This window comes from Bos taurus, chromosome 23 (genome assembly GCF_002263795.3).
Source record: "Bos taurus isolate L1 Dominette 01449 registration number 42190680 breed Hereford chromosome 23, ARS-UCD2.0, whole genome shotgun sequence".
NCBI classification, from domain to species: Eukaryota; Metazoa; Chordata; class Mammalia; order Artiodactyla; family Bovidae; genus Bos; species Bos taurus.
The window spans coordinates 10,013,403-10,036,633 of NC_037350.1; the positions used below are offsets into that span (position 1 = coordinate 10,013,403).

General features: G+C 39.1%; 1 protein-coding gene across 7 annotated transcripts in view; it reads left to right on the forward strand.

The window, feature by feature from the left end:
- MAPK14 (mitogen-activated protein kinase 14) overlaps window positions 1-23,231 on the forward strand; it is a 75,331-nt gene that overhangs the window by 43,139 nt on the left and 8,961 nt on the right. For 4 of the 7 annotated variants that reach the window (XM_010818123.3, XM_059880390.1, XM_059880392.1 and 1 more), the window contains exons 4-9: window positions 2,173-2,284; window positions 3,063-3,092; window positions 3,408-3,455; window positions 5,996-6,110; window positions 6,671-6,742; window positions 17,172-17,251. In XM_010818123.3, the coding sequence (XP_010816425.1) occupies window positions 2,173-2,284; window positions 3,063-3,092; window positions 3,408-3,455; window positions 5,996-6,110; window positions 6,671-6,742; window positions 17,172-17,251 (457 nt within the window). Of the gene's footprint in view, window positions 1-2,172; window positions 2,285-3,062; window positions 3,093-3,407; window positions 3,456-5,995; window positions 6,111-6,670; window positions 6,743-17,171; window positions 17,261-20,619; window positions 20,929-20,971; window positions 21,052-23,231 lie in introns of those variants that run through there. The other 3 variants (XM_015459772.3, NM_001102174.1, XM_059880391.1) reach the window with 3 other exon arrangements.

Consider the following 23,231-nt stretch of genomic DNA (forward strand, 5'->3'; position numbering starts at 1 on the left):
AATAAATAATTAAAAATCTTTAAATATATATATATATATATATGAAGTGCTAAAATCTTAAGGTTACATCTATGCTAAATCCTATTACTCTTCATGAAATTGTGAACTGACCATAATAGCTGAACAGTGAAATTAAGAAATAGGAAAAAAAAATTCTTGTTTGAGGAAAGAAAGTAATAAATATAGTGGGGTGTGTGTGAAGACAGGTCATACACATATATAGCCATGTAAGGCATTAATAGTATATTTAAATTGCTGGCTTGGTTTCTTTTCTTCCAAATTTATCAAAAATAAAAATGGAATTTGCTGGTGTTCCAGTGGTTAGGACTCCACGCTTTCATTACCAAGGCCCTGGGTTCAGTCCTTGGCTGGGGAACTAAGATCCTGTAAACCATGTGGTGGCCTAAAACAAACAGACAAAAATAACATATTAAAAAAAATAGTAATTGAAGAGAAATGAAATCAGACTCTCTTTTAATAGCTCAGCTGATATACATTCCGCCTCAGGAATGGGTAACGATTCTTCTAGTAGATAAAACCTAACCGAATTTTTAAAAATTCCACTTGTTTAGTACTAAGTGTGGTTTTTATGTTCCCACAGCAGTGTGATACAGTAATGAGTGGGTGGGGCACTGCATCTAGAATATCTGTGGTAAACCTGTTGGGCTTGAATGTCATCATTCCCTAATCCTGTGACGTGAGGACAGGATGAAAAATACGCAGCGCCGCACCTGTGAGGAGAAACTAGAACGTCTGACTGCCTTGTAGATAAAATATTTCATTAAAGTAAGTGCAGGAATATTGTCAGTGGCCAGCATCCTTTTTCCAGTCATTCCTAAAAAAGAAGAGTTATAATTTGAAAATTTAAAGATATTTTTATTTTTTTTTTAACCAAAGTGTAGTTGATTTACAATGTTGTGTTAGCTTCTGGTATACAGCAAAGTGATTCAGATATATATAGTAGTTTGTATCGGCTAATCCAAAAACTCCTAATTTATCCTTCCCCCCCTGCCTTTGGTAATCATAAGTTTGTTTTCTATGTCTGTGAGTCTGTTTCTGTTTTGTAAATAAGTTTATTTGAAGATACTCCTATTTTAGACCCTGCAATATGAAGTGGAAAATGTAACAGTGGATTTAAAAATATGGCCATGCATTTAGTTATAGCGTACATTTCTCATGCAATAATATCGTTTTTAAGAAAACTGATGCAAACATGGATATCATTCCAATCTCCATCTTCTCTTTTTTTCTTTAATAATTACTTTTATTTTTGGTTGCACTGGGTCTTTGTTGCTACACTAGGACTTTCTCTACTTGTGGTGAGCAGGTGCTGTTCTTCGTGGTGATACACAGGCTTCTCGTTGTAGTGGCTTCTCTCGGTGTGGAGCACAGCCTCTAGGCATGCAGGCTCTGGTAGTTATGGCTCACAGGCTTTAGTTGCCCATAGGATGTGGGATCTTCCTGGGCCAAGGATCCAACTCGTGTCCCCTGCATTGGCAGGCAGATTTTCATCCACTCTACCACCACAGAAAGTGTGAAAGTGTTAGTCATTCAGTCGTGTCTGACTCTCTGTGACCCTATGGACAGTAGCCCGCCAGGCTCCTCTGTCCATGGTATTCTCCACATAAAAATACTGGAGTAGGTTGTCATGCCGTTTTGCCATACCCATCTCCAGGGGATCTTCCCAACCCAGGGATCGAACCCAGGTCTCCTGCATTGCAGGCAGATTCTTTACCAACTGAGCCACCAGAGAAGCACCCGCCACCACGGAAGTCCCTGCTTTTTTTTTTCTCTTGTCTTTAGAGAACCTAGGAAAAGATGGCAAGTTGGAACAAGTATAAAAATTTTTAGAAAAATAGATGACAGGCAGTAAAGTTAGAACAGTGATGTTGAAAATGAGCCCTCCATCAATAGTTACTAAGCTTTTAGCTGTCACTGTGGTACTTATTGGAGAAGGAAATGGCAGCCCACTCTAGTGTTCTTGCTTGGAGAATCCCATGGACGGAGAAGCCTGGTAGGCTGCAGTCCATGGGGTCGCACAGAGTTGGACACGACTGAAGCGACTTAGCAGCAGCAGCAGTGGTACTTATTGAGTGGACTTCTGATAGTCTTATGAAGATCAGAGCTTCCTTAAGGTTCTGGATTATTGTATAACTCTCCATTAATTTTTAGGTACCTGGTGACCCATCTCATGGGGGCAGATCTGAACAACATCGTGAAATGTCAGAAGCTTACAGATGACCATGTTCAGTTCCTTATCTACCAGATTCTCAGAGGTCTCAAGGTACAGACTAATAATTTTCAGAAATGAATTCTCCCTCTTTCCCTTCTATTTAGGGCTTAAGGGAAAACAAACAAGACTTTTCTCATGGAAGATTTAAAATACGATAATCACAAGTACAATCGTAGTATAATGAACCCCTGTGTTTACTCAGCAACCACAATTACCAAAATACAGCTAATCTTGTTCCTTTCCTATTCCCCTAAACCCTGGATTATTTTAAGGCAAGTCTAGACCTCATATCGGTCCACCCCCTTGATACTTCTATATAGGCATGTCTGAGAGTTAAGGTCTCTTCATTACATCTAAACAGTAATAATAATTTCTTGATATAATCTGATATCTGTTGAGTGTCATGTTGAAACTTTGAAAATATCCTCAAAGGGGTTAATTTGAGGGTTAAAAGGGGGGGCGGGGTGGGAATATCCTCAAAGGGGTTAATTTAAAAACAGTGTTTTTAAATTAAACCCCCTTTAATATTTAGCAACTTTGAGTCCTTATTGTGCTCTAGAGCACCCACCAGAAAATAGGTTGAAAGCTGTATTTCACTCATACTCCAGCTCTATGAATAGAGTTGATGGTACAGAAATCATAGTTATGGTCAGAGTATAGACTACTGATAATTACTTGTTCTGATTTCTAATCCTGCTCTTAATCCTAGCATTATTGACTCATAAAAAAGTAAAAACGCACTTCAGATATGTCATATAATATGATACGAGGTTGGAGATAACTTTTTCTTTCACTGATTATTTTTGTGTGTGTGTGTGCTTTTTCACAGTATATACATTCAGCCGACATAATTCACAGGGTAGGTATTGTATTTTGATTACATTATTGGGATGGTCGGTGGGGAGATAGCAAGATCCTAGTCTAAGTATTTTAGCTATTGAAATATTGACTGATTGCAACTTTACTCTAGGTTTAAACTAAGTAAAGAAAGAGGATATATAGGTTTTTTGTTTTGTTTTACCTATTTAAGGCTAATTAGAACTAGGTAGTGACTATAGAATGGAAATTGTTTGTAGCTGGATCAAGTCTTTTATGTTTAGCTCTTCATCATTACCTTTAGGGAGAGAATTCATCAAGCATCATAAAGTTGATCCTGTCCTCTCTTGCTTCCTAGGACCTAAAACCTAGTAATCTAGCTGTGAATGAAGACTGTGAGCTGAAGGTAGGATGAAGTGACACTGGTAATTGTTTGTTTCACTTTGTAATTATATGTTTGACTAGCCAGGCAAATTTATAAAGGGAATGAATTTATAAAGCCATGACTTTTTATCTGGAACTTCATATTATATTGTCCTTAGGAATATCATTAGACTTTGAAATTTAAACTGGAGATTTATTTAGTAAGCTTTAGTTTGAGTGATATTGAAGGTAGTATCAGGTATCTTGTTTTCATTCTAAAATGAAGTTAAATTAGAAATTTAATATATTAGTGATAAAAAAGGAGAATTATAGTATGAATATCAAGAAAGCAGTCCTCTTGAGATAAAGCTGGTTTTAGAAAAGGCAGAGGAACCAGAGATCAAATTGCCAACAGCCGCTGGATCATGGAAAAAGCAAGAGAGTTCCAGAAAAACATCTATTTCTGCTTTATTGACTATGCCAAAGCCTTTGACTGTGTGGATCACAATAAACTGTGGAAAATTCTTCAAGAGATGGGAATACCAGACCACCTGACTTGCCTCTTGAGAAACCTGTATGCAGGTCAGGAAGCAACAGTTAGAACTGGACATGGAACAACAGACTGGTTCCAAATAGGAAAAGGAGTACGTCAAGGCTGTATATTGTCACCCTGTTTACTTAACTTATATGCAGAGTACATCATGAGAGACGCTGGACTGGAAGAAACACAAGCTGGAATCAAGATTGCCGGGAGAAATATCAATAACCTCAGATATGCAGATGACACCACCCTTAGGGCAGAAAGTGAAGAGGAACTCAAAAGCCTCTTGATGAAAGTGAAAGTGGAGAGTGAAAAAGTTGGCTTAAAGCTCAACATTCAGAAAACGAAGATCATGGCATCCGGTCCCATCAGTTCATGGGAAATAGATGGGGAAACAGTGTCAGACTTTATTTTTTTGGGCTCCAAAATCACAGCAAATGGTGACTGCAGCCATGAAATTAAAAGACGCTTACTCCTTGGAAGAAAAGTTATGACCAACCTAGATAGCATATTCAAAAGCAGAGACATTACTTTGCCAACAAAGGTCCGTCTAGTCAAGGCTATGGTTTTTCCTGTGGTCATGTATGGATGTGAGAGTTGGACTGTGAAGAAGGCTGAGTGCGGAAGAATTGATGCTTTTGAACGGTGGTCCTGGAGAAGACTCTTGAGAGTCCCTTGGACTGCAAGGAGATCCAACCAGTCCATTCTGAAGGAGATCAGCAGTGGGATTTCTTTGGAAGGAATGATGCTAAAGCTGAAACTCCAGTACTTTGGCCACCTCATGCGAAGAGTTGACTCATTGGAAAAGACTCTGATGCTGGGAGGGATTGGGGGCAGGAGGAGGAGGGGACGACATAGGATGAGATGGCTGGATGGCATCACTGACTTGATGGACGTGAGTCTGAGTGAACTCTGGGAGTTGGTGCTGGACAGGGATGCCTGGCCTGCTGCGATTCATGGGGTCGCAAAGAGTCGGACGTGACTGAGCAACTGATCTGATCTGAAGAGAAAAAAAAAGGCAGAAACCCACTCTTTCAAAATAATTCAAACAAGAGATAATCTATAAAGAGCAAGCAGCTCTGGAATTTTTTTCTTTGTTTCATTTCTCATGTTACTCAATTATTTGGAAACAAAATTTACAATAAAATGCAACTTTTTAAGTGTACATATGAAAATTTTTATAGCTCTGTAACCAGCACAATTATGATAAAGAACATATCCATCCCTCCAGAAAGTTCCCTTGTGCCCCTTCCTAGCTGGTCCCCACCCCTCTACGCCTACTTTAGACGACCACTGATCTGCTTTCTGACACTAGATTTATCTTTTCTGGAGTTTCATACAAGTGGAATCATACAGTATTTTTCTGTGTGTGTCTGACTTTCGCTTAGTGCAGTATTATTGAGATCCATCTGTATTGTGTGTATCAGTAGTTTATTCCTTTTTGTTGCCAAGTAGATCCATTTTATGACTGTACTACAGTTTGTTTATCTATCACCTGTTTATAGACAGGGCTTCCTTGGTGGCTCAGCCATAAATAACCCACCTGTCAGTGCAGGAGACACGGGTTCAATTCCTGGGTCTGGGTCGGGAAGATCCCCTGGAGAAGGAAATGACAACCCAGTCCGGTATTCTTATCTGGGAAACACCATGGACTGAGGAGCCTGGCGGGCTGCAGTCCATGGGATTGCAAAAGAGGCAGAAACAACTTGGCAAGTAAACAAGACAACTGATAGACACAAGTGCTTTTCCCCTCAGAGCTGTGTAAAGCTGCTGTGAATATTCATGTTCGTGTGGAACATATATTTTAATTGCTCTTGGATAAGTGCAAAAGCAGAGCATTTTTGTTTCATTTTTTTGTAATTTCATTTTTTTTTTTAAAATTCTTGCTGTGTTCCCCATGCATTCTAAGCACGGACCAGGAAATATGTTATGCAGATGCTTTGTTGTTCTTGCTTTTTATTATGTACTACAGTTTTTTCCCTCCTGCTTTACAAGCCTTAAGAGTTGGACTGTTCAGTGCCTGATTGCTCTTTTCTCATTAGATCTTGGATTTCGGACTGGCTCGACATACAGATGATGAAATGACAGGCTATGTGGCCACCAGGTGGTACAGGGCTCCTGAGATCATGCTGAACTGGATGCATTACAACCAGACAGGTACTCCTTGAACTGGTTACTTAGGGCCTTATTGATACCATGTTAGGTATATTTGGGGTTCCCAGAAGTGGAGATGGGGGAGTAGGAGGGAACATTCTTTTTCTTCCCTCAGGAAACATTTAAGTCTACAAAAAGAGGATATTTCAGTTGCTCAGAGAAAGTAGGGTTTTTCAGACTCTGTGATTTAATTGGCTTTTTACTTATTTTGAACATATTCTTTCATATTCATATTCTACCTGAAGACATTGGGTTCATAATATTAACTTTCAATATTACTTGGGAGAATCCACCATTTCTACCAGTAAGAAACCTTTGCCCCTTTGTGAACAGCTTATTTCTCTTGCCGTAACTGTGTTTTGACCTAGCCCACCTATGAAGCCCTTTAATTTTCGTGAAGGTTTTAGCTTATTTATTTGTATAAAAATGTTGAGTATGAGTGTTGAACTTCAGATACCTTAAATATTAATTAGAGTGTTTCAGCCCCAGCTGTAGTTCCATTTGTAGCCAAGTTTGATAAGAGTGACTTTGTATATACTTTTATTTCTCTTTAATTTTGCCAGTTGATATTTGGTCAGTGGGATGCATAATGGCCGAGCTGTTGACTGGAAGAACGTTGTTTCCTGGTACAGACCGTATCCTTTAAAAAGTTTTGGGTTCTTGTTTCTTGTCTGTATTTTAGTGTCCATGGAAGTGTATCGCTTTTACCTGTCTCTTGGAAGGACTTAACGTTACTTGTTTCTATCGTCCATTGTGAGATCTGCCCTCCTGCAGAGTATCTTGCCTTGCCAAGAAAGAGGCTGCAATTTACTTTTATGATTTGGAAAAGTTCCTCATAATCTGGCAAACCTTTAAAATCTTTCATATGTCACCTTTTTTGCTGCAGGTTCCTTATTAATCTTCCCACAGCCATTCTGCAACTGAGTATGTTGGTGAGAAGTTCTAAACCTCAATGACTGGTTTAGTCTGTCTGTACCAACACTCAGTGAGCACAAGATAACCATTTATAAATCAGGGATATCTTGCTTTTATATTTGGTTTATGTATTAAAAAGGCTGTATTTGGTCCTTGTAATGATACACTTGCTGACTTCTTTAATTTGTTGCTTAAAAACAAATAAAATAAAATAAAAACAAAAACAAATAAAAGCAAGAAGATAAGGTCACCCTGTCGTGTACCTTTATCTCCCCTCAGCATGACTTTGTTTTTATCCCAGATTGTAACCAAACTTTAATTTACTTCCAGATTTATTGTCTAGTCTATAGTTTATCACAACCCCTTTATTTTAGTCCCTTTTCTATCTGCTGCATGCCCATTTCACAGTTTAGTAATAATATCATCAAAATGTGATTTGTCGTAACCCTCATCAGTTCCACTTGGGGAAGATGTTTAGGCAAGAAAACATTTTTAAATTTATATCTAGAATTAGATCTGAAGATTTTTGTTAAATTCATTTGGTTAAATTTGGTTAAATTCATTTGGTTAAATTTGGTTAAATTCATTTGGTTAAATTTGGTTAAATTCATCCAGTTTGGTTGAGCATTTAGAGATGCTGCCGTTGCCTGTGTTCTATCACAGTTAGAGACCTAAAAGCTGTTTTAGCATCTCACCTAAGCAGACACACTGAGTTTATAAACCAGAATGTCAGTTCACTGGCTTACAGTTGGGATCATACTTCTGGGGTGACGGTGATGTTCATTTCACCAATCCACGTATTCTAACTGTCTTCTGCTAGAATGTATTTTGCTAATGAACTGAAAATGAAAAGCCTCTTCCCTCAGCTGTCAATTTCCCTCTGAATATTACTGGATTGATACAGAGTATAATTTCCCTATATGGCTCACCTTATTCCTTCTCATCCCTGGATTCTAATTTTAATACCTAATGTTTCCCCTTTATCCTTTGTTTCATTTACCTTATACCTGTTTCTTAGAAATTTGACATACACATTGTAGTCTAAGCTAAGAGAATGAGGGACAGTTTGTGATTTTCCTTTTCCTCTGAGTTGCATTCTTTACTCTGTCTTCCTGAGCATTCTGCTCTGATGTTCTTCTCTGTTCCTCTTGCCCCTTCCTTTCCTTTATTTCCGTATGTCCATCTACAGTTGGTCGCAGACACTCATACCTGCTCTCCACCAGTTTGGTTGAGCTGTCCAACCAAACTGTCCAACCAAGCTGTCCACCACAAAGTGGTGGAGAGACACGGACAGTAAAGCATGCTAGTTAAGAGCACGTGTTCTGGAATCAGACTTCCAGGGTTGATATTACTTAGCTCTTTTACTTCCGGCCCTCTGACTTTGAGCCAGTTGTGTAACCTCAGTCTCTTGGTTTCCTTAACTGTAAAATGCTGATCATAGTACATACCTCATGTGAGAATTCAGTGAGGTGACCTGGAAAGGACTGGGAGCAGGGCCTGCCAGTAGATGTTAGCCATCATCCTCATCAGTGATCTTTGGGAAGAGTTTCTCCCCTTCACCTTCCCACTTTATTGTCTACTTAAAAATCATTAAAGGCTGTGTTTTTTTGTTTTATTAAAGTTTTTTTAACAGCTAGTAAAGAATGGATCCCCTTGACAGGCTACTGGTATAAAGGTTTCAAAGCAGTTGTGATTGCCTTTGGTTCTGTCTCATTACAGGTGCCCATTGATGGATCAACCCTTTTAAAATGCTAACTTTTGGCCTCTGTAAGAAGTGTTCCTTTTTATGCATACTTCTTTTCCCTCTATGAGCTTTGGGAAGAAAACCTAGCATTTAAGCTTTTTACTAGGAGATTCTCTTTTTTAATACATGAGAATTCTTTTCAAAATTTTTATTTTAGTAATACACTGTTCCTTTTCTACTTGGTTCCTTTTCAGGCAGATGTTCTCCTGGATCAGGAAACTTGAATTTGGGAGATTTGTATTTGTAATATGTATAACTCCCTTCTTGTCAGTTGCTACCTGTGTGGATGTAGCTTTGATTGCCTGACAAGGGGAGAGGAAAGTGTTTTCTGTTACTTTTTCAAGTCCCCAGTTGATTCTACTATGCATCCAGTGTTGAGTACAACTAGAGTTTTAACCAAGTTGAATTTTAGTTTTAATCTTTCAGACTGAAAGTTACTTAGTAGTTTTTCCTCTTTTTTTTTTAGGTACTGATGAGATAAAAGTTAAGAATCTAGAATTATCCACTTGGGGATCTAGAAAGATGCTAAGAAACATCTAGTTGGGCCCCCTGTTTTTATAGATGAGGAAGCTATAAGAACCCAGAAAAGATGGATACGAATGTATCTGACTCAGGTCTCCGTTTCTTTCCAATATTCTATCTGTTGCCTATTCTCCTAATTTCTAAAACTCATTCTCTTAAAACCTTTGCAGAATGTGCTGGCCCCACACACTCTTCTGTTGCTCAGAAAGGCACACAGCTACTGCCTATTTATGATTTTAAAATGCAGCTGAATGCCAAGGCAGCCTCTAGAGTTTGCTCTTTACTTGAGTACACAGTTCTCTCCCTGTTTGCCTCATTTATTATTCATCTTGCATTTGAAACTGGTGGTTTTAGCTTCTAGATAAGAACCATCTAATAGAACTTTCTGTGGTCTTACAAGTAGTTTATTTATATACTGTCCAGTATGGTGGTTGGTAGCTACCAGCCACATGTGGCTGTAGAACACTTAAAATGTGGCCAGTGGAACTTAGAAGCTGAATTAAAAATATTTTTGTAGTCAAGTGTTTTCACATATAATTTGCCACTTTATTTTTTTATTGTGGTAAAATAAACATAACATGAAATTTACCATCTTAATCCTTTTAAAGTATACAATCCAGTGGCACTAATTACATCCATAAAACTGTGCATCTGTCTATGTCCAAAACATTTTCATCGCCCCTAACAGAAGCTGTACCCATTAAACAAAAACTTCCTATTCCCTCTTATAGCCTCTCATTACCTCTCTTCTACTTTCTGTCTCTAAGAATTTGTTTATTCTAAAAATTTAATATTAAGTGGGCTCACACAATATTTGTGTTCTTGTGTCTGAACTATTTCACTTAGCACGTTTTCAGGGCTCATCCATATTGTAGCATGGATCAACCTTCATTCTTTTTTTATGATGAATACTATCCCCTGTGTGGCTATACCATATTTTATTTACCCATTCGTGTGCTTACAGACGCTCGGTTGTTTCCCCCTTTGGCTGCTGTGGGTAGTGCTACAGGGAACACTGAAGTGCAGCTACCTCTCTGCGTTCCCCCTGTCGCTTCTGTTGGCTGTGTATCTAGGAGTGGAATTGCTGGGTCATGAGGTTACTCTGTGTGTAGCTTTTTTGAGGAGCAGAGCAGTCGTTGTTTGTCACAGCAGTTTCACTGTTTTACATGCCCACCAGTGATGAATGGGCAGTTTCTCCGTATCTTCACCAACAGCTGTTTCTTCCTCCCTCCCTCCCTCCCTTCCATCCTGCTTTTTAAAATTATAGCCATCCTAGAGATACCAGATGGAATCTCTTTGTGGTTTTAATTTGCATTTCCTTAATGACTAATGATGTTGAGTATCTTTTCCTATGTTTACTGTTGGTATGTCTTCTTTGGAAAAATACTTGTTTGAGACCTTTACCCACCTTTTACTTGGGTTGTCTTTTTGTTGTTGAGTTTTAGGAGTTCTTTATATATTCTGTAAATTAAGCCTTCTTCACCAGATATGCGATATGCAAATATTTTCTCCCATTTTGTGGGCTGTCTATTCATTTTTTTAATAATGTCGTTTGATGTACAAAGGTTTTTTTTAAATGAAGTTCCAATATATTTTTTCTTTTGTGTTCATGTTTTTGGTGTCATTTCTAAGAGTGTATTACCAAATTCAAGGTTGTGAAGATTTACTGCATTTTCTACTAAGAATTTTTGTGTGTATCTCCTATATTTAGGTTTCTAGTTCATTCTGAGTTAATTTTTGTATGTGATGTGAGGTTGGGGTCCAGCTTTATACTTTTGCATATGGACATTCAGTTGTCCCAGGACCATTTTTTGAAGATTATTTTTTTTTCCATTGAATAGGTTAGGCACTCTTGTCAAAGATCAGTTCTATTCCATTGGTCCGAATATCTACCCTTATAGCAGTACCACACCGCTTTGATTATGGTAGCTTTATAGTAAGTAAGTAAGTCCTTCAACTTTGTTCCCGTTTTCAAGATTTTTTTTTTTTTTTTGGCACTTTGGGCTCCCTTATAATTTTATATGAATTTGAGGATAGGCTTTAAACATGTCTACCAAGAAGGCTGAATTTTATTTATTTACCATTTTTGACTGTGCTGGGTCTTTGTTGCTGCACTGGCTTTTCTCTAGTTGCTGAAAGTGGGGCTACTCTTCGTGTTTGGGGGGGCTTCCCATTGTGGTGGCTTCTCATTGCAGAGCATGGGCTCTGGGGCATACAGGCTTCAGAAGTTACTGCCCATGGGCTTAGCAGTTGTGGCTCCCAGGCAGTAGAGCACAGGCTTAATAGTGATGACACATGGACTTAGTTGCTCTCTGGTGTATTTCTTTCAGTGATGTTTTATAATTTTCAGTGGACAAGTTTTTTACCTCTTTAGTTAAATTTATTTTTAGGTATTTTCCTAATGTCTGTAAGATGCTATTTTAAATGGAATTGCTTTCTTAATTTTCTTTTTGATTTGTTCAGTGTTGGTGTATAAAAAACACAACTGATTTTTATTTGTTGATCATGTACCCTGCAACTTTCCACAGTTGAAAGCTGAGAACTCTAGTAGCTTTCTTGTGGATTCTTTGGTTTTTCTACATGTAAGATCATGTCATCTGCAAATAGAGAGTTTTACTTCTTCTTTTCCAATTTAGATGCTTTTATTTTTTTCCTCTTATATAGTTTCTCTAGTGAGAACTTCCAGTACAGGGTTGAATAGCAGTACTGAAAGTGGGCAGCTTTGTCTTGTTCTTATCTTTCAGTCTTTCATCACTGAGTATAATTTAGCTCTGCATTTTTCATAAATACTCTTTATCATGGCAAGGAGTTCTATTCATAGTTTTATGAGTGTTGATCTGAATTTTAAATTTTATTAGATTTCATTTAGATTACATTAAAATTTAATCACGTGACTCTTGATATTTTATGCAGTTTTAGATCTCTGCAAGTCACCTTCCCATTCTACTTTTTTTCTCTCTTTTTTTTTCCCCTCTGTGATTAGTCTTCTTGATAGAATCTTCTTTTGGGGTTACATGGCTTGCAGGATCTTAGTTCCCCAACTAGGGGATCAAACCCAGGCCCCAGCAGTGAAAGTACAAGTCCTAACCACTGGAGTCTAGGGAATTCCCAAGATTCCTTTGTTACTAGTTGTTAATAATCCTTAGCATTTCCCTAAAGAGATAAGATACACTAATTTTTGTCTTAAAGCTAATTATATTTAAGAGTGGAGCCCTTCCTCATTGGTCTAGTTGACTATATATCTCGAGTGGACACACCCGAGAGAACTTTATATTAGAAGAGAGTGAGGACCCAGAATGTGTTCTTCAGGTATAGTGCTAACTTATTTCGAAAGCCACTGGTTCTGAAAAGAGTAAGCCAGTTAGGAAATGTTATTACTCACGCTTAACAGTCTGCAGCCTACGGAAGAGAGAGAGTTTCATGACCCTATGACCTGTCAAATACTGTTTTCCCTTCCAGAGATCTCAGCCTTGGCTTACTATTGTTTTCCTTTTCTAGGTAATCAAATGAATTTCCTTCATGTGTAAAACTTTTCTTTGCTTCTTTCATTTTTATAGAAATGGCACTCTTAAGACATTAACTAAGATAATGGGGTTCTTGCCATCAGCTTGCTGCTCTACTCCATAATTAATTTTCTGTGTATCTGTTCCTTAATTCTAGTTCATTTATTTCTTCTTTTGATTTTTTTCAAACATTTTATGAACTACTTCAGACATACAAAAAGACAAGAAATAATAAATGAACACCTGTGTTTATGTAGCCCAGATTACAAGATAAAATATTGCCAGTAGAGCCAAAACTTTTGTATATCCCCCTTCCTGGCACAACTACCCCTCTCTTTCAGACGCTGGTTTCAAATAGTCTCTCATTAAAAAAAACAACAACACAGTTTTCCTTCAGACACCAAAAGCAAGTGTCCTAATGTTTAAGAAGAAAAATACTAGGTTACTTCTTGCCTTTTCTTTTCTAACTTGAGATTGTATTCCCCCATTTGAAAAGGCTGGAATTCTCAGGTTTCTCCACAAACCTAAAGCACCTTAAGAAATCTTCCATGTATGACAGTGAAAATGACTATTTGATGACTGAGAAGAGAAGGAAATAGGCTAAGTCCCATTCTGGTCCATCCTGTCTGTCACCAGGAGAATTTCCACAGGTCAGTGTTCCACCTTTGCCTCGTGGATTTTTTTTAAAACTGCTGCTCTTAAGCAGCCATAGTCTCAGGTTCTGCAAATGGTCCTTTTATTTATCTATTTTGATACCGCTTATGAGCAGCACTTTTTAAAAAATCCACGAAGCAAAGGTGGAACACTGACCTGTGAAAATTCTTCTGGTGACAGACAGGATGGACTAGAATGGGGCTTAGCTTACTTCTTAGTATCTTCAACTCTCTGGTTTACAGAAATCTCCTGGGAGTTGCCTAGACCATTTAGAAGTGAATAGACTATCTATCCCTCTTTTACTTTCCTTCCAAATAACCCATTACCCTTAGGTTTTTTCCCTCACCTACTCATTCTGACTACCTCTTACTTTTGTTACAGAGGACCTAAAGAGTAACCTTAGGCCTAAGTTGTTTAAGGAAGAATCAGGAGATTTATAATTAAAATTTTGACATTGTGATTATTACAATTAAAACACATTTTTAACTACCAGTAAAAAATATCTGCTATCTAGGGAAAAACGGGGTTAAACCTGGTAAGAAGGATGGCTTGCTGTGGAAATAACTAATTGTCATAATGTGGTAAGTTCTGCTTTGCTCTGCTTATATAGTTACCTGAAGTTCCTTCTGGCCTTAACTGCCTGGACAAATTGTAGTGGCCTTACTGTAGCTGGTATTATTGGAAGACTGACCTGTATTTCAGTGGATTTGCCAGCTCTTGGAGAACCAATGGTGATTTCTTCTGAAGTTTGCAGCTTTGACTTTCTTGATGCGCGTGCTTTTAGCTACTAAGTAGGCTTTTATTTCGCACTGTGTGTTCGCTGATCTCCTAAGTACCGACTGTCATGCTGTACCAGCGCTCTTTATCTGTAGCCCTTATGCTCTCATCGCGCTGTATTTGTATACTCTTTAGAGTGTAAACATTTCAGATGAGCATTTGCATATGAAATGAAGCAACTTTTCTTGACTGTTTTGTATATAGACTTCCCAGTAGAGTACAGTCATTCTAGATTTTTGAGGGCAAGACAGAGGGGTGGAGCTGCTTTGAAAAGTCTATTACAGGAAGACCTTTCCAGTTAATATTTATTGAGCTATTCAGTGGAAGGTGCTAAAGATAAGATGGTACCTGTCCTCCAAACCAGAATGATCATACTTAGCAGAACGTGAGTTACAGAAGTCGTTTGAATGAATGTCTGTTCTCTGCTTATAAAACAAGACAGAGTGAACAGATACTGTAATAGAGTATAAATAAGTTATGGAGAAGCAGCAGAGATTAATTCAAGTTCAAGATATGCAGAAGACTTCATGGCAGGCAGAGTTCTTGTTTGAGCAGGACTTTGAAAAGTAAATAAGAGAAAAGGTTTGCTAGGAGGGGAGAATGGAGGGTATTGCTGTTTATGACTTGGATAAATAAGGAGTTGGAAGCTTAAAAGTGCCTGGAATATTTGGTGTGAGTTGAAACATTGAGTGCATGAAGGAATAATAGTTTGAGGGGAGAGGCAGGAAAAACTCTTGATGCCAAATCAGCAAAGGCTGTGAACTTGAAGTTGAGGATTCAGGGCTTTATTCTTCAGCCCTGAGATTGTTTCTTACTGGCTGAGGTAGAAAAGGACATGGGGTCCCCCAAATCATTGCTCTCAAGACCACTGTGACCAGTAGGAGTAGCTTACTTTTCAGGTATATTGGGGTGAAGGTAAGACTCTTAAGAAACCCACAGCCTAGAGTCTTCCTCAGAGGGGGCATAAAACTTGACTCTCTAAAGTAGTTCAGTTTCTTTCCTCAGTATTGAAATTTTAGCCTCCAGAACACATTGATTTTTGCCCTCTGCAAAGAAAAAACTTATCTCCTTTTTTTCTAATTCAGTTTTTATTTTATATTGGAGTATAGTTGATATGTAATGCTATTCTCTACTGTTCTTAATTCAGAAATAACTTCTGTGAGTGGGCTCCCCTGTCCGTGTAATTCTCCAGGCAAGAATACTGGAGTGGGTAGCAATTCCCTCCTCCAGGGGATCTTCCCAACCCAGGGATCAAACCTGTGTCTCCTGCATTGCAGGCAGATTCTTTATCATCTGAGCCACCACAGAAGGTCTTCTGTTACAACAGAACCATACAGTTTCTGTTGTAACCACCCAGTTTTGCCACATAAGCTGAAAGCAGCCATAGACAGTCCATAAACGAATGGGCATGGTTGTGTTCCAGTACAGCTTGAGTTGCTGACTCTTGTCTAGAATTTTCTTGCATTTAAGCCAGTTTCATATCTGGAGGGGAAGAAAGAATAGGGCAAGTTATTATTGCGTAACCAATTCCTGTAACTCCGGCAGCTATGGCTCACAGTGGCCATTATCTTCTGCACTGTACTGCCTTCATATGTCTAATCATAAACAGAAGTCTTTTCTTCCGTTCTCCCTCCTCTCCATCCTGCTGTACCTTCTCAAATATTTTGAGTGCTCAGCATGTAGCAGATGGTAGTCTGAGCGCTGGGAACAAGTGGTGAGCAGGCAGAGTCCCTCTCTCAGATCAGTGGAGGTGACAGTCAATAGCAAACAAAGCAGTTACAGATCGTAAGGAGCCCAAGCATTGTGCTGAGATGGAGGGTGACCAGGTAGGCAGTGCCTCTTGTGTGGCGTAGGGGAAGCTTCTCTGAGGAAGTGAAGGTTAAGCTGAGGCCCGAAGTTGAGAACGAGTTAATCCTGCAAAACCTGACAGGTTTTCTTTATGACAAGAGTCAGGAGATAGTCATCCTCTCTTCCTTTTCCCTCTGAATGTCAGTATAGACATGCATGGATAACATTTAAATTGTCATTAAAAAAAATACTGAGTTATTTTATAAGATTTTTTCCCCTCCTTTTAGCTTTATAGGCAAGGCTAAAAGCAGTCAGAATAGGTGGAAAGTTCCCGACTTCTGGTCAGTTACGCACGTACATAGTGAGTGTGTGTGGAAGAGTTGGCTGCACAGTAAAGGTTTGGGTGTTGCGGCCTGTTGTGTAGAGCTCTGGGGGTGTGAGGTTTGTCAGTACATTTCTGTAAGGTCGAAGCCTCAAGCCTCGTGTGTGCCGTGTTGCTACCACACTCCCGAAGGACGTGTGCTGTGGTGGGCTGGTGGGGCCCTCTGCTGGCCACTGTCGCTCACAGTCCTCTGCATGCCGCAGCCAGGAGAGGCTCTCAGGAGGACATCTCAACTGGTTAGGCTCTGGGATCTTTGCAGGTCCCTGTCATATTACAGGCTCCTTAGGTCAAGCCTTAGAGGAATATTCACAGGTAGGCTTGTGTATTTCCCTAACTCCTGTGCTCTCTGCTTCTTCCTTCTCTGTGGCCCTCTGCTGACTGGTGTTCTTTGCTTGACTGGCTCCTGGTGCTTTGGTGGAAGGGAAGGAGGTAGGTGTGGGCTGAGCGTATGGACTGAGTGCTGCTTTTATGTTTTCACCTGCTGTCTTTGGCAGCTAAGTACCCAGCTACAGCTGCTTAACTCTACTGACGGGATGTTGACAGATGCACAAAATAAATATAAGTCGGGTATGTGTGTGTGGTAGCTTTTGAAAATTTGTACAGGAGGAGCATGTTCTACTTGAAGTGACCATCCTGCAGAAACCTTGACCTAGATAAATTCACCTTTTTGGCTTGGTTTGGGGTTTTAAGTTTTTGTTATTGGGGTATTTTGTTTGTTTGTTTTGTTTGTTTTTCATTTTTATTTTGTCCCAACATTTTCCTTTATAGTCCACCATTAGATATTGATCAGTTGAAGCTCATTTTAAGACTCGTTGGAACCCCAGGGGCTGAGCTTTTGAAGAAAATCTCCTCAGAGTCTGTGAGTTGATGCCTTGATTGTAATTATCTGCCCTGTTGGGAGCCTCTGCCACTTCCCTTCTGTCAATCTGTACTTTGACCTGGGTATGTTTGTAAGCACATGTGCCCTCTGTGTGCTGACTCCAGGATGAGGTGTGTGTGTACATGTACCTGCCTGCTCACATGCATGAGTGTGTTTTGTTTTCTCTCTATCTGGGTACAATACTGGAGCATGGGAGCTTGTGTTGGGCAGTTGTATCACAGTAAGTGAGATTTGAGATTCTCATTCATTCCAGGAGATGGAAAATTTGTTGTCTCCATTCTCCAACCCTGACATCATCTTTCTCAGAGTTTCACTCAAGGGCTCCTTTCACTTTTTTGGTTAGTATTTATCCTCAAAGCATGAGCTTTACCCTCTGTCAGTCTAGCTTTCTCACTAAAAGAATGGAAAGTGCATTGCCCGCACTCCCTTGCCCTTTCCCAGGAGTTACTTGCTTTTTATTGCTTTGGAATAGACAACTTGCACATCCTGGGTAAGGTGTGTGTTCTCCACAGGGGTCTGTATCTACCCTGTCTCCAGACCGTCAGAGGTAACATCCCCACTCCTAACACCTCGGATCCACAGGATGAGGGCTGTAAATGCTTCTCCCACAGCCTGCCTGTGTAATTACAAGTTTGAGTACCCTGAGAAAAAGCTTTGGAGCCAATGCCTTCCTGCTTCTAAGCAGGCATTTAGAGAGAAGCCATGGGAATGTGACTCTGGCTTACTTGGGCTTGCTTGGTCATTTTCTTGGGCCACAGGCGTGAGAGAAATTAGGAAAGCCCAGTCTTTCTCCCGTTTCCCATATGTCTGCTGCCAGGCAGTTGGAGAAAAGGGGAAAAGAGCTGTGAAGCCAAGTTCCAGCTGTGCCTTCTGGATTCTCCTCCCAGTGTTTCTGACTGAAGGATTCCTTTGCCCTGTTGGAAAGACTGCTGGGTAGCCAGAGGCAGGCTTTTCATTTGTTTCATGTACTTATTTAAGATGAGGAAGCAAAAGCACAGGAAGACTGGGACTTGCCCGAGTCATGCACTGAGTCACTTGACAGAGCTGAGTTTACATCCCAGATGTTCTGATAACATGTTCTAAACTTTAATCTCATGCGATTGCACACTGTTTTGAAAGTCACTGTCAGAGTTATCGACCAGAGCGTCAGCCAGGAGTGTTTTCTTTTTGCTTTTTGAAACGCAGGAGCTGGATTGGAGTGAATCAAAGAAGAGATGAGACAATGCTTAGAGAGGACGGTGCCTTTTTGTTTTAAATGCTTTGCTTAGAAAGATTGTCTAATAGAGAGGACACGGGGGCAAGAGAGAGTGGGGTTAGGGGGGGGAGCTCAGTTTATTACTGAATAGTGCTCATGAGACTGAGATAGCAAGTGCATCCTCTGTCTGGAGATGGCCACTAGCAGCTCTTTCTCAGTCTTCTCACCCGCCCTTAGCCATCTGCCCTAGAGATATGTGCTGTTGGAAGAAAAAGGGTGGGTATAAAATGATAGTATTTACCTGTTGTAATCCTTTTTTTTTTTTAAAGTGCCTGCCCTATTAATGAAATGTCTGTATGTGAAATAGGGCACATCATACATTTCAACATCTCTCGCATAGAGTTGAGCATAATAAATTGAGTATCAGAACACAGAAGTTAAATAACATTGCATTGAGTATAGGAATAAGAATATTCCTCCTACGTAGTTACAGTGAGTGCATAAAAAGTAATTTAAACATTGAGAAGAGTAGACAAGATTAATTTTATGTTAGTAATACTGCTCAAGTACCAGTTTATCGTAGAAGCACATGATGTGTGAAACATGATGTCTAAATAGCAAAGCCAAGTGAGTAAAATTGTTTAAAGCTTTTCAACGTGAAAAACATATTAGTGAAGGAATGTAGTAAACAGAGAAAGCCAATAGGTATTTTCCTTACTCCTGAAAAGTAGTGAAGTGATGTCATTATTATTGATTGATGGAATTCAGTCAGTAAATACTAGGACATTCTGAGTAAGAGTACAGTAATAGTTGGACTGACGGAGAACAAGTTAGCATGTGCCGTGAGAAGGGGGGTAAATGAGTCATGATGGATGTCCAGAGAATATTTTTTGGTGGTGACCCAATACCTAATCAGTGAAAGGACAAAAATAAAAAATAAATCATATGAAGAAGACAAAAGCCCTTTCACTGACTCACTCTCAAAATTTTTGCTGAAAATATTTTATTCCTGAACTCCTGACAAAAATGGGATATAATAACCTATTTGACTAAAGGAGACCAAAAAAAAAAAAAAACCACGGAAATGTACAGACCAAGTTATTGTTCATAGAAAAGAGAAAGGTGGCAGGATTTTAACATTTTAAAACCCAGCTGATACTACTGTTGCTGGTTTAGTTAGTGAGCCCCTTTTGTTTCTTTCTCTTAGCATGCAGAGTACTGTTTGTTATGTAATTTGTTTAGAGGTAAACCTGAATTTATTGAGAATGTTAGAAGAACTTCACACCATCTTTTGGATTTGCTGGCCTGTCTTTGGGCCAGGGAGCGTGAGAGGCAGGGTGGAGCCGTGGCTCCAGCTCTTTCCTAACAGCCAGCCTTAAACATGTGTTTGTAGTAATCTGACCACTAAGGAATTTAAGTTCTGAGGATGAGCTCAACTGGAAAGATCATTGAGAGAAGCCACAAAGAAGTGCAATTATTTGATTACAGTACTTACTGGAAATGGTGCTACAAGAGGAGGGAATTAATAAATACCAAGAAAGGGAATATGCAAAGGTTTTTATTGTGCTGAGGATTTTAAAAATCCCACCACTCTGCTTTAACAGCAACACATGATAAACAGGTCTTGTGGTTGTGTTAAAATTGATGGGCCAGCTAAAAGAGAGAAGGTTAGAGTGCAGTGTACCTACATCTGCATACATTTGGAAAACCTCAGAGTTCTGCCTTTGTCAGATCAGATACTCAGTGTTTTGCCAGCTTCCTCCCGGATGTTTTTTAAGTGAAGTCAGTCTGTTCACCTGTTAAAGGGACTTGTGGGAGAAATCACTGTGGCATGCTGTAACACCGGCAGCAGCTGCGGCTTCTGTTTTGTCTCTGCTGTTAGCTTCTCATCCCCCCCACTTCCCCTTCACTTATCACTGTGTGTTTGTGGCACGTATTTTAAATGTGTCACTAACTGCTGTCCTTGAAGCTTGGCCTTGCGTATCAACACGCATACCACCTTGGTCTTAGATTAGGAGGGGTGGTATTTTAGAGAATCACCAGAACCTGTGCCACAGAAATTTAACCTGTACCTGAAATGGTTACATTGGACATTTTATTTTGTCTGAAGTTGAATCAAAATGTTCTGAATCCTCTTCATTTATCCCACAAGCAAACAGGTTGTGGCCATCAGTACTCGGAAACAGTTCTCTGGCTGGCATCCCGGATCAAGGGGCAGTCTCTTTCCAGGGAGCGTAAATATTTAATGTTAAAGATCATGCTAAAACCAAAAAAAAGTTTTTCTTCTCCACTTGGCCCATCACTGGCTCCATGGCTACTAACTCATGCCATTCACAGATGCATGCTTTCACGTGCAGCCTTGGGCTCTGACCTGGGGTGGGTGGGGTGGGTGGGAGTAGATTTTTTGTTTGGGGGTGGCTTTTTGGCCTTTTCTAAAACTTTTTGAGTTGAAAGTTATTTTTTGCACTGTATGCTTAACAATGCCCTTGACTAGGCATCTTAAGATATTAACCAGCTTCAGCAGATTATGCGTCTGACGGGGACTCCCCCTGCTTATCTCATTAACAGGATGCCAAGCCATGAGGTGAGAACAAATTGACTGCAGGAGTATCTAATTCAGAAGGCCACATTCGCATTTTATTGCCACTGTATAACCAACACAGATTGTAACGTCACTGAATGTTTGCATGCGCCTCTAGGGCGACTAAGGCAAAGACTGCCTATGTGCTATTACAACACTTGACGTCCTGTGAATGGAGAATATAATGTATAGGCTTGTTCATAGAAAATGATGTTATTTATGAATTTAGTGCTCAAGAGGAGGTTTGTGTTTTCCTAGGGTCCTATGCCTACAGTCAGGGTATGCTACCATTGAATAATGTTTAATTGGAGGTGTATTAACTGAAGGCCGTTAGCATGTTTTCCTATTTATCCATTTTCTTAATGACCAAAAGAAGAGCCTTTATTTAAAAACACCTATAAAATATCTAATGCTGAAAAGTTCTCTATTTAAGATAAAATATGCAAATAATGTAGAAAACTATGAACATTTAGGGTTAGGTACCTTTTTTTTTTTGCCAATGCTTGGCTATTTAATCTAAGTCTCATTTTACCATCAGAGGTGATTGGGGCACCTCTTTTTCAGATGTCCTTAATCTTTTTGGGAATCAGGTTGGCCACATGGCTTTATTCAGCTAGTCTTTTCATTTATCTTATTAGAGGTAAGACTGTTCTCTGTATGACGTGGTCTCTCTCACCTCTGTTTTCCCTTTTATATGCATGCTCAAGTAGGAAGGGATAACAGGCTTGTCAATAGTTCAATTCCTAGAGCTTTCTTTTCAAATCAAAAAGATTCTCAGCTGCTTCTCAAAGAGGGCGTCTCCTGTTTGCTCTACACACGGTGTTTAAGAAGGTGAAGTTATTAAGAGGAACAAACTACTATGTGTAAAAGAAAGCTACAAGGATAGGAAATACAGCATAACTCTGTATGGAATATAATGTATAAGAAGTTTGAATCACTGTTACAGACCTGAAACTAATATATATTAGTATTAGAGATCTAATTTATATATATATGTAAATTTTTAAAAATTTAAAAAGATGAAGTTGCCCTAGCAGCTAGAACTTTTTCTAACCTTGTTATGTGTTTGTGTATACATACGTACATAAAGATACATATATACCTTTACTGTTGAGCTGTATTAAAAACAGGAATTTCAAGGACGTAGTTTAGATTTAAAGAAGTTTTATCTCAGCTATTCAGACTGATCATGAGATTTTTTTTTTTTCTATGAAACAGGGAAGGTCATAGATTTAATAGCTAATACGTGAAGCACGCATTTATGAACCATTTGTATTTATATGATTATTCTCAAGACCAGTTTTTATTTTTGCCTTTATTAAGAGCTATCAGTCCTTGAAAGTATTTTAGCACCTTGAGTTTTAGAATAAAGTCTAGAAATTATCCAGTTGAAGCATCCTTAGGAAATGAGAGCAGGCTTTCCTTTCTAAAGGCAACAGTGATAGCAGCTGAGGTTTATTTGAGCTCCGCCTCTGAACCCAAGGACGGTGCTGAGGAGGCTGTTGGTTTGTTATCACAAAGTCCTCCCTTCAGCCCTTTGAGGTTGGCACTGATGTTAATCCCACTTCATAGATGAAGAACTCAGGACTTAAAAGAGAGTAAGTAATTCAGGTCTGTCCCACCCCAAGAACCAAACATTATAAAATCTGAATTTGTATATAAATGTTCTTTTGTGTCAAAATTTTTACTTGGAAGCTCTCCCACTAGTTTTATCTTGCTTGAGTATCAGGATAACCATATGATATAGGCAAGCCAAATACTGATATCTAATAATAATACTAATATTTTACAGATGAGGTCATTGATATGCTAGTTAAGACTTGCCCAAGAAGATGTATCTCATAAGTGGTAGGGGAAAGATTTCTGCCTAAGCTGTGTAACTTATAATCCACTATTCTTTATTACTCTTATTAAGTTGGTTAAATATTTTTTTTAAATGTGTTTGAACCTCTTAGCATAATATAAAGCTTATGTTTATTTCCTTGTTACCAAAAATATTTTGTTGACAAGGTTTAATACTGACATCCTTTTAATATACTGAGAGTCCCTGCTGAGATCAGCTCATCAAAAGATGGTTGATCTTAGACTTTCTTTGGGAATACTAAACCCTATGCCAACTTCAGCTTTTTTAGGAAGACTGTCTCAGGAAGGGCTACTTCTTAGATATCTTGGCCTAATAATTT